Source organism: Stenella coeruleoalba (genome assembly GCF_951394435.1).
Source record: "Stenella coeruleoalba genome assembly, chromosome: 4".
NCBI classification, from domain to species: domain Eukaryota; kingdom Metazoa; phylum Chordata; class Mammalia; order Artiodactyla; family Delphinidae; genus Stenella; species Stenella coeruleoalba.
Window position 1 is genome coordinate 60789199 of NC_137149.1, and position 12113 is coordinate 60801311.

At 35.6% G+C, this 12113-nt stretch overlaps 1 protein-coding gene across 3 annotated transcripts in view; it reads right to left on the reverse strand.

The window, feature by feature from the left end:
- The window catches only part of ARAP2 (ArfGAP with RhoGAP domain, ankyrin repeat and PH domain 2), a 197954-nt gene that overhangs the window by 87563 nt on the left and 98278 nt on the right, over window positions 1-12113 (reverse strand). For all 3 annotated transcript variants that reach the window (XM_079920687.1, XM_079920685.1, XM_079920686.1), the window contains 4 exons: window positions 9400-9544; window positions 7265-7367; window positions 6427-6625; window positions 6057-6120 (listed from right to left, as the gene is read on the reverse strand). In XM_079920687.1, coding sequence (XP_079776813.1) covers window positions 6057-6120; window positions 6427-6625; window positions 7265-7367; window positions 9400-9544 — 511 coding nt within the window. The remainder of the gene's footprint in view (window positions 1-6056; window positions 6121-6426; window positions 6626-7264; window positions 7368-9399; window positions 9545-12113) is intronic.

The window sequence follows — 12113 nt, forward strand, 5'->3', positions numbered from 1 at the left end:
CATCAGAAAGTTACAAAAGCAGTCAAGCTGATATTGTGGGCAATCAGCTACTGTTTAATTTGCAATTAAATGCACAATTTAGAAACCACTTTAAGATAATTCACCCTGGAGGGTACTGCTAACATATCAGCTGCTATAAAACACAATTCAAGGAGGGAAAAAAAATCACATGCTATAAGTTGATATGAAATAAGAATCTTCAACTTAGGGTATTAATCACCCAAATTGAGAAAAGTATTCTGTCCCATAATTGTGAAACATATCGATAAAATGTTTACTCCCCAGTGTCGACTTCTTTATGTCTGGAATTTGCAGTTAAAACTGGATGTCATCAGGCTTGGGAGCCATCAAGTGCTTCATGCTTTACTATAGGTCAACTAAACAATCTTTAAAAAATTAAAACAAACAAACAACAACAACAAAAAGCTAGGCTGTTCCATTTCTGATGAACACAGTTGAGTTATTCATACTGTGTTTATTACAACTAACAGCCTTTCTACAAAAGCTTAATAATAGGTGTCTTTGACAAATGAGCACGAAGCTACAGAATGTGAGATGGTGCACACAGTAACTTATTTATCAGAAAGAGATACACAGAGAATGTGGGCCAAGTGCAGAAATAGTTTTTAAATTTTATGAAAAGCATGCTGTAATCTACTGAATACTTCAGTCACAGTGGATATATAACCTACTGTCCAGAAAAGTGCCTTCTGACCTCAGCAGGGTCCAGGACATTCACTGACTAACAATGGGTATTCAAAAACATGATTTCTTTCTTTCTTTTTTTTTTCTTTCTACACCAAGAAAAGCACAGAATCTAAGTCCCAATAACAGCATCAAATATCATGGCAGAAAGCCTTAAGTGTAATCAAGAAAGCTTTATTTTCCAAAATAATAATTTTTAAAGTATACAAAGAATACACATTAAAGCGACACCATCTGGAGCACCTTCTGCTTAGAGCTTTTCAGAGCAAAAATGCTCTGTGTGTGGAAAATATTATTGCAATATTTTTCTGTCTAAAAACACTCATGCTATGTATATAGAGAAAATTACCATGAAGATTAAAATATGTATCTAGTGACTATATTCACTGGATGGTTATCAAGTTATGAACTAGTTCATGGGGTTCATTCTCTTGCCTTTAAGAAACATTAATATATTTTAAAATTTTAATCAAGGGTAGACAAGGGCAGAGAAAATATGTGAAATTAATTCATTAAGTTTATTTATGATTTGCAGCTCTGGTTCAAGCTGTTACTAGCAAAAAAATAAAGGTTAAAACTTATAGCTAGTTGGTTTCTCTTTCTTTCAATTATTCTCACTATCTTTATATGCCACCAACGTGAATAATTAGAAGTTGTTTTATGTCTTAAAGCCACAATTTTGTCTGTCATTGACAAGTCTACTGCAATCGACTGTACTTTACAGTCAGTATTTCCCAAGGGGCTAACAGATCAAAAGACATGAAAAATAGGGCAATGCAATGCAATTCTCTTATTTTTATATGATATTAAAACAGATCTTAAACCATTACATCTATAATTAACTGGCTTTGTTTGAGTACTGGGAGAGAAGTACAGTACATATTCCCTATTTTGGTAAGTGATAAAACTATTCATAAAGTCACCCAGGCCAAAAGCTCAGGAGTCATCCTTATTTCCTACCTCACAAAACAACTGAAAACCAGCAGACTGGTTGAAAACCAACAGATTGGTCTCTCTCTCTCAACATCCCACCACCAAATCTAGAAAGCTACCAACATCCAAAACCATCCATCAATTCCTCTTTTCTTCCTGTTAGAACTGAGGGACCTGTCCTGTTGTCCTCTCTCTAATACATTCACTCTTCTCCTTTTCTTTTTTTAATCTCTGCTCCATCAAAATGTTTTAGATGGCACAAGTTCAAGCCATCTAAAACAAAATTGCACATACATTCCCTTCCTGGATCAAATCCCTTTTACTTCATTAATCCTATTAACCTCCAGACATCCTAGACCAACTGGTTATCTAATCTGATCCCTTTCCGAGCCTGACTCTAATCCAGTTTCTGTTTTATCACTTCTGTTCTCCACAGAGTCCCCAGATGGACTCCCCATCACTTACCAATGGAGTATCTGTCCTCATCAGATAGCACCTGACACTTCTGACTATTCCTTCCTTCTTGAAACACCCTCCTCCCGGGCTTGGTGCCACATTCTCTCTTGGTCTCCTGCTTCAGTCTCTGGGTGAACTAGCTTTACACCCCACGATAGCTATTCCTCTCTGACAACCATCCCCACCTCCAACTGACCTGTATTCACCAAGGCTCTCACACGTTACTTCTTCCCTTCTCACTCTGTAGACTCTCCCTAGGTGATTTCACTTTCTTTCTTCTATATGCGGGTAACTCCAAAATCTATATCCCCACCCCATTAACCAATCAGGACTGTCAGATCCATAAATATAACTCCCTCCGAGCAACTTCTCCTTAGATATTTATAAGCATTTCACGTTCAACATGTCGAAAATCAAACTCATTATCTCCCCAGCTCTCTCCCAGACCTGCTCATTTTCCATTTTTCCCTATCTCAAGTCCCTTTATTTACATATGTATATACATATCCACATATATGTACACACACGTGTGAATGTCTGTGTATAAATATATAGACATATGGGTCTCTGTTCAGCACCACACAAGGTGCTCTGGACACCTGCAGGCTCTTTGTGACATCAAAGATTACAACCTAGTGCACTAACCATCTCCCAGGTTGATTCTTTATTCACACTTCTAACCTCTCTTCTTTCTGCTTCATCTTTAATTATGTAAGCATTGTGTGGATACATTTTTCTAATAAAATAACTTTTTAAGTTTTCTAATAAAAATTTTATTTTCTAATAAGTTGTTGAAATTTTAATTTCTAGTGACTTACATTATTTATCCAGGCTTCTAGTACATTTGATGACAATTCTTGAGAGTGATCTACACAAAAGTATTGGTAAATTAATACTTAACACTTGTTTTAAAAAGAAGAAATATTTAGGTTGTTAAGTTAAAAAATTGACCTTACCTTGATGTCAAAATGGATTACTGTCCTCAATACCATATAGGCATTGGAAGGCTAAGTGCTTAAAATAGTGGCTAGTATATGGTAAGTTCTATACATTGGTGTCATTGTATTATTGTTATCTGAATATTATTGATTTGAAGAAAACAGGGAAAGCAAATGAAACCAAGATATAAGCATGTGATAAACACAGTTGTTTTCAAATGGTGCCTTTGTATGGCAGCTATTCAAAGAGATCCAAGGAAAATACCTTAGTTTTATATTTGTCCCTGTATTTCTCCTACTCTCCTCCTGACACATTCTCTGTTCCTTTCATACAAATGCTTTCAGCATAACTAGTTGATAACACATGTAGATTAAAAACTTTAAATTATTATCAGAAACAAAATTACACAGCTTTGACCATTATTTTGATATTCTATTAGTTTTTAACTATTCCATGAATTCAGAGTGTATCTGAATTCACCTCCTGATTCCTGTTGCCCAGGGGAAAGGTCAAGATGTTACAAAGTAACAAAACATTTAGTCTTCTGGCTTCCTTATCTAGCATTCATGAGGGAGTGCGCTGCATGCAGTAAGCACTAAAGAAAAATTAAAATTGAATATCACTAACCCACATTTGGTACATTTTAATTAAAATCTAGGTACCACTGGTCAAATCCTTTATAGACTAAAAATGATAGAAAAATACCTTGGCTATAGTAACCTGATTTAGAAAAAATTATGTATACATATAATAAATACAATAAATTCCACTAGCAAGTTCCTGCTTGCTTATTTGTTTAAGAACATAAGCTCTGTGAACTCAGACATGCAATGTGTATTGCTGACCATTTTTTCCTTTCGTGTAGATAACAGGCGGCAGGCATTCCATAAACATTAATAGATGACTATAAAAAGTACATTTGTGCTAGCACTTTAATGCCATAATACTATCCACTGTCTCATTATCATTTCTGAACATGTACGTAACAGGATTCTGAGAGAACAGTATAACTATCATCTGGTACTGAAAATCAGCATCTAAAGAGCATCATTGACCATTGTAAGTCCAGAAATAAATAAGTAAAAACATAAAATCCTAATTATGTTTGTAAGTTAAAAAACACACTCTGACATAAGTATCTAATCAGCAATATGTTTGCTGTCTAAAGCTGTTGATATTCTCCTATGAAGTTCAAGAAAAGACAGGTTCAGATAACTACTCAAAGTCATTATCCTTGTCACCAGCATGGAAATTCACCAGAGGGAAGGCTGATTTAGCTATATTTTTATATTATCATTACATATATTTTTGCAAATGATCCTGTACTCTTGTGGAACTAAACATTCTGAATTAATGTAATTAAGGGATTTGAAAGCAAATAATGAAACATCAAGAGAAAACAATTTGTTCTTCCTAATTGTTGTGATATGACTCTAGCTGCTCCTTCTCAGGCTCTTTTGCTAGATCATTCCTCCTCTACAACTGGAGGCCCTGGGGCTACATCCTTGTCTCTTTTCTATCTACAGTCCTTCTCAAGGTGAATCTGTCCAGTTCCTTGGCTAAATAAATAAGTCAAAATGCTGATGACTCAAATCTTGATCTCCAGCTGCAACCTCTCCACTTAATTCCAGGCTTGTATATACAAATGCCCAGTCACCAGCTCCACTTTGCTTTCAAACAGACATCACAAAATTATTATTTCCAAAACCAAATTCTTGATCTACTACCCTAAACTTGCTAGTGTCCTATCTCTAATCTCCATGTACTTTTTATCTCAAAAACACAGCACCATTCATCATTTATGTAAATGCTCAGGCGAAAAACTTTGGGGTCATCCTTGACTCTCAGAGTCATTGAATCCATCAACAGACCTGCTCACCTCCACCCTCACAGTAGATCCTACACTCAACACTATGTCATTAGGAAGACACATTTTGCCTGGCCTCTGCAGCATCATCCTACCTGGAGGCTCAGTTTCACTCCTGTCCTCCAAAAGCTATTCATCTGAATCACAGTAGTCATTTAAAAACATAAGTCAGATGATTCCACTTCCTGGCTCTCAAATCAAGCAGCTTCCCGTCACGCTTAGAATAAAATTCAAATCATTTTTACATATCATGGCCTGTAAGGCCCTATACGTTCTGGCCCAGGGATATCTCCGCAATCATTTCTTCCCACTGTCACTCATTCAAATTCCCCCAGCCACAGCAGCTTCCCTGAAGACCCTGAACATTCCAAGCACAACACAGCCTTGGGGTCTTCAAAATACCCTTGACTTTGTGCCTGGTACATTCTATTCAGACTGCTGTATGGTTTGTTTCTTCACTTTATACAAATCTCTGATCAAAGATACCTTCTATATACCTATTGAGAACAGAATACTGCTCCATCAGGCGCACTCTCTTCACCTTATGTTTTTTCAAGCATTTAAAATTAAGGGACACAATACTATGCCATTTTTTTTGGTCTGCTTATATTGTGTTTCCCTCACTAGTGTAGATGCTTCATAAGGGCAGAGACCATATCTGTTTTACTCATCACTGTATCCCCAATACCTATAACAGTTCCTGATATACAGTAGAAGCTTAATATTTATTGAAAAACTGAATAAATTCGAGAAATCAGGTTTTAGCTATGCATGATTCAGGGTATTATTTATAGCCATCAAATAACTACACTGAAAACATATTTACAACTGGCAAAGTGCTTCCAAATACTTATATGTGAATGTTGAAAAGGGATCAAGGTCTGTAGAAAACTCTAATAACTGATCACACTGAGTTTCTCCTAATGAATATAAAAATATGCAAGCTTCATTGGTGTACTCTTTCTACTAAAGAGAACATACACACACATACACACACACACACACACACACACACACACACACACACACACACACGTACGATTCGGAAAATTCCCAACAGGCTACAAAATAATAGGTTCTCCTCCAAGAGGACAACCAGTATACTCAACTCCCTAGAGCTGTAGAGGTAAAGAGTAAAAAGCAAAAATGCACTTACCTCCCTTTTTCTACCAAGAGCAAGACATCCAATTTTTCCCCATTTTGAAGTACTGTGCTAATTGCTGAAGGGAAAGAAGAAAAGCATGAACATATTTTTTAAAAAAGAGATATAGGAACATATGTATATGTATAACTGATTCACTTTGTTATAAAGCAGAAACTAACACACCATTGTAAAGCAATTATACTCTAATAAAGATGTTAAAAAAAAACATTACACAAAATACCCTTAAAGACTACTGAGTCAGTCATATGATGTTTGGGAGTGAGCCATCATAATTTTATGTGAAATCTACTACTTCCATGTACAATAAAGAATTGTGTGCAGAATACAAAGTGAGAGAGAGAAAAAAAAAAAACCCACTTACTTAGTTCTTGCAGTCTTCTTAAGTGCATTCTATCCTCCTGACCTTCTTGCATTTGAAGGCAAAAACGCAAACTAGATTTGTCCATAGCAAACCAGCCTTTTCTCCACTGATCCAGGGCATGGCAGTCTTTGTAGTAGAGTTGACCAATCAAATCATAGTCAGCTTCTGTTAAGTTTTCAGCAACAAAGGGAACAAAATGCTGTTAAAACAAATACAAAAAAGTAATAAAGACAGTGGAAATAGGAAATCCCTTATATAGCTACAGATACGAGGGAAAGTGGAAAAATTTGTTTTTCTATTTTTAAGATTTAGAAGGAGTCCAGATTGCAAAACAATTATTTAAACCTGCTATCAGCCTTAAAACTGAAGAGCTATAATACAATTTCAAATGGCAGCATCTTAAGCCATTTTTCTTATATATAGATTTGAAATAGGAAGACATTCTCTTTGTTGATTTGTGGCATTTTTCAAAATGTCAACCTTCAATGTTTGTCTTCATTTGTATCTTTTACTGAATCTGTTCTTTTCCCCTTTGTGTATACCATGAATAAGATATCTACCTATAAAAAGACATACATAAAAATGACTTTACAACATTGAAAAGATCTCCATAATCAAAGCACAGCCTTAATTTGAAGAATGACTTGTCCAAGATTCTACATTAATTTTGTCTCTGCTTAAGGCTCTAGAAAGGTAGTTCTTAACCTCTTTTGACTACAACATATGAAAACCTAATGAAGTACGGACATTCTTCCCAGAATCCTGTATAAAATTTTCATGGACCTCTGAAGGTTAAGAATCTTCTCTGGATTTAGGTAATAAAACAATATTTAAATACCTTGGCTATTGCTTCTGTCCATTTTCTTTGAGCTTGAGATGTTTCAGCTCCAAATAAAAATGCACGTTCTGAGGGTAAATAGATCTCGAAGGTAAAGATGGGCCTACAGCACACAAGAATAAAAAGATACCACTGGTTATGTTTGGCTTTTATGAGAAAAATAACACAAAGGTCCAGTTTTTAATTAAATTCTTTTTGAAAATGGAATAATGGTGTGAAATCTATCTACCCCCTACCTACCATATTTTTCTGTTGATGGTTTATATTTTATTCAAATGAGTTAAATGGAACACACTGGATCAGACAAAAGGAATATTATTCTGACTAATCACTCTACAGCATGACTTTGTTGATGCCCTGATGTGACAAAGGCTGTCTTCTGTCTCCTCTTCCCTCTCAGACCACTCCTTCTTGATTTATTCTGACCCCCTATTCAACGCAAACATTGTCCAAACAGTTCTCTAATTAGTTCTCTTCTTGTCTTACTTCACAAATTTTCCTTCCATCATCTTGTCTTATGCCAAAATTTCATCTCCTTACCATAGATAAAATTAGGGTAACATCCCAAGCCCTGAATTTTTCCTTCTGTTCCTCATCCACAGCTCCAAGTATTTCTTGGAACATGCTAAGTATATATTCTGCCATTACTCAAAATACCTTATACCAAACTCATCTTCCTTCTTCCTCTTTCTCAACCCCAACCTACTGTATCTCCTTCATATTCCAATTTAGAGGCATCACCATCTACCTCAGCAACAAGATCAAAACTTTGGAGTCTAATTTATTCTTCCTCTTGACATGAGCTCTTCATCCATTCAGTCAGACATTTAATGTTATCAGTTCAATCTTAAGAGTCCCTCAACCCACTGTTTTCCTTTTTCATTATTTCTTCCTCTAGCTAAACTTTCAGTAATTACAGTCTCTCTCCCTCCAACCTCTTCTTTATCACTTCAGTCAGCTCTCTTCCTAAAATACAAATCTGTGTGATTTTTCAGTGGCTACATTACTGATTTAAAATTCTGTAATATGCTATTGAAGGCAATTAAGAATTATTTTTTTAACCACATCTCATTATAGATGCTTTCTCCTGCATATCTACTTGTGTCAGTAACATTCCATCAAGAATGTTTTATTTTTGAATATGATTATATGCTAATGTAAAATTATTTAAGCAACTTAATAAATAGGATGCAGTTAATATTCCATGGTAAGCCATGTTAAACTGATTATTCATTTAGAGTAAAAGCACTATTAAGATTAAAACAAAAAACAAATCAACTAATAACCAGTTTTGTTCACATAAAAGAATCAAATCAGATTTACTAGAAAACAGCAGTCATTTCAACTAGTATATATTGGTCATTATGTGATAACAGTAATATGTTTCATGCAATTTTATATAAATAACATAGCTTTACAAATCTCTTCTTTTCTCACATAAACTTTTTATTAAAATACTATGATCCTATAAAACTGTTTTTTGCAGATTTTAGTATTCATACTTTTTTATTAATTACATGACAAAATGTGATAAGAAACTTTCACACCAAAGATCTTAGAGGGTCAATTTCCAAAAGTCCTCACAGAATCCTATTAAACTATTTTGTAAGTCAAACATATTAAATAAAAAATGCTTCCTCTTTGAATTAAAACTTTTTTGAGACCATAAAAATGCCAAAGTAGCTCTTTAAGGAATTTAGTATTTCAATATGCTATTAAATATGCTTAATAGTTTATTTTATTATGAACAAACCACTGAATTTTTTGTCATCTCTTTTAACCATGATACATTTAATGAAAGCATAAATTTTGTCATTAGTCCACTATTTTAAATAATGAATAAGTCATAAAAATTATGGGACCACATGTTCAAGAATGGAATGACATAAACTTACTTAAAATTAGATACAAACACGTCAGCCTTTCATATTACCTAATATAATATTTAAATTTTTCCACTTTTTAGTGAATTCCCTAAGGAACTTTCAGAAGCTGAAAAATGAGTAGGCTTCAAGAAACCATTAAACTCTTCTAAAAGAAGCAACTGAAGTGAAATGATAATAAAATCCTTATTACCTGGTATGATACATACCAGAAAATACTTTCGACTCCTAACCATTTAATGATAGACCTACCCAGTATTTAAACAGAAGTCTTCTTTGTGTACAGCCAGGCAGATAACTTCATTGATATTAATGGTGCCATTAGGCGTGGTAGACTTATCATTTTCATAGTAACTCAAGAAGCCTCCTTCCAGAACACACCACTTTTTATTTGTCTCTAGGAATTGAAAACAAAACACAAAATAAATTGAGCTATACCATAAATCAGATTTTAAAATATGTGGGTTTAAATAATGACTGGATTCACATAAATAATGTATTAATTTTCTATTTTGTGTAAAGAGCATGATATTGCTGCATGGGATAAAAAGTTGTCACACTCCCTGCTCTCAAAAAAATTTACAATCTAGTAGCCAGGGACATACAAGACAAAAACAACTATGACACTGATGACCAGGGAAACAAGCAGATCCATAAAGAGACCGCTGCAAAACAACTCTGAAATGGCAAAGACTAATGTCTGTACAGAGTATTAGGAGGGAAAAATGTAGGGTTAAAGAGTAAGACTGTGGATGATGTGAAGTAGGTGAGCAAAGAAAGAAGGGGTCAGACCCTACAATGCCCTTAATGCCCTGTTTAGGGGATTTGAAATTCATCTTGTTAAGAATTCAGCACACTATGGCCTGCAGGCAAAATCCAGATCAACATCTGTTTTTGTAAATAAAGTTTTATTGAAAAAGAGCCACACCTATTCATTTATGGATTTTCTGGGGCTGCTTTCCTGCTACAAGGGCAGAGATGACTTGTGGCAGAGACCATCTGGCCTGCAAAGCTTGAGATATTTACTATCTGGCCCTTTTCAGAAAAGTTTGTTGAGCTTTGATTTTACAGTTGATGGTGAGCCACTGAAATGGTTTCAACAGAAGAAAATTCCATATTTAAATTTTACACACTTCATTTCTGTGGAAAATGGATGTGAGAAGGTGAGGCTGGAGGCAGGAAACCAGTTAGGACACTGTCAAAAGAAGTCTAAGTGAAAGATGAAGATCACCCAAAGCAGGACAGTGGTACTAAGGATAATGGGTGGGGGGGGGGCGGGAGACGGAATGATGGGAAAGGATGGGGGACAATAGAGAGAAACAGGAGACAGAGGGGGGAAAGGGAGAGAGAAATGCATACATGCACCTGTGTGTTTTAAAGGGATACAACATGTATTGATGGGATGAAGGGAGTAAGGGAGAATTTATTAATAGTTGTATCATTTTTAGCTTTGATTACAAGGTGGGCAGAAATGTTTACTTTTTTCTACAAGAAAATAAAATAGAAACAGTTTTAGTGCATGTAATCTGAGTTTCCTTTGATATATACTAAATGAGAGCTATCCCCTGGAAATCCAAGTAGGAACACCTATTAGGCAGATCACCCTATGAATTTGCATCTTCAGGGCAAGGAAAGGCCTCCATGACCAGAAAGTCTTTAGCATACAGCTAGTGGTTGAAAATACACAGTAATCAAGGATAAAATCTTAGGGAACTTAGGGAACAATGGATATAGAAGGGTCCATGAAAGCAATGAAGTAAATGAGAAGAGACGGTGTATAAAACAGGAAAGCGGTGAGCATTTATGAAAGGAATGATTACCAACATTAAATATAGAAAGAGATCCAATAAAACAAGGGCAGAAAATAGCAGTTGGTCTTCAGAATAAGGAGGTAACTGCCTCTACTTTAGTGAGAGTTCTGTCTCTCTCATCATCATCCTGAGGTGGACCCTACAAAGGTTAGACCCATTCTCGGAGGGAAGCTACCCTCAAACTGGAGTGGTAAGAAAATAACTTCAAACAAAAATACAGCTTCTGAAATAGTCATTTATGACTGAAAAGGATGTTTCTAAAGCAGCAAAAAATGCTTTCTGAGCTACAACCATTCCATAATTCTGAGAAAGAACTGTGGGAGGAAAGTCATAGAAAGGGGAAACTGTCAAAAACCTACCTGGCCAAAGAAAGAGATTACACGCGAAGTTAGGACCTAGGAAACGAGACTGAAGGCTCATGGCAGAGGCCAGGCCCCAGGAGTCTTACATGACAGGTGTTCAGGAGTTTGTACCTGCAGACAAGTGGGAGCCATTGGAAGGTCTTAAGCAAAAAGTGCCAAATGCATGATGCATAAAATAGATGTAAATGAAGAATCTAATTATGTTAATTCTAGTGGGAAACAAATGACAGATCTCTTTTAAAAGGTGAGTACAGGCTCACTGTAAGTTAGAAATATGGGCTTGAGGAGATTTAATCCTGTAGCATCATCACCATAACCCTTGATCAGCTTCATTTTTATAAGTGAAAACAGGTCAGAGGTCAAACCAAGTGGGCACAGATATTACCTTTGAGGATTTATAATAACAAAGCTGTGATAGTAAATCCTGACATTTCTATTCATCTGGGAAGCAACCAAAAGCTTCAACAAAATTATGTTGGATGGCATTCGTCTCATTGGGCTAATTCAGACAGGACACCCTCTCTGCTACAGAAGTCTTACTTTTTAATCAGTTACCAGAAGATGTCCACCAGATGGTGCACAGAATGGGCAACTCTGAGGACACAAGGTATTTACTAGACACAAGGTTGTGTGTATGGTGGTTGTACTGGCTGGAGGGGTTGTTCTCTGTTTCTATTCAACCTTGACATTTAGATCAGGGAAGAAAAACACTACTGGAATTTACTCACACACAACTAAAGAACTCCAGAGGTGACCTACTGAAATACTCCTACGAAGTGATGTAGATACTATA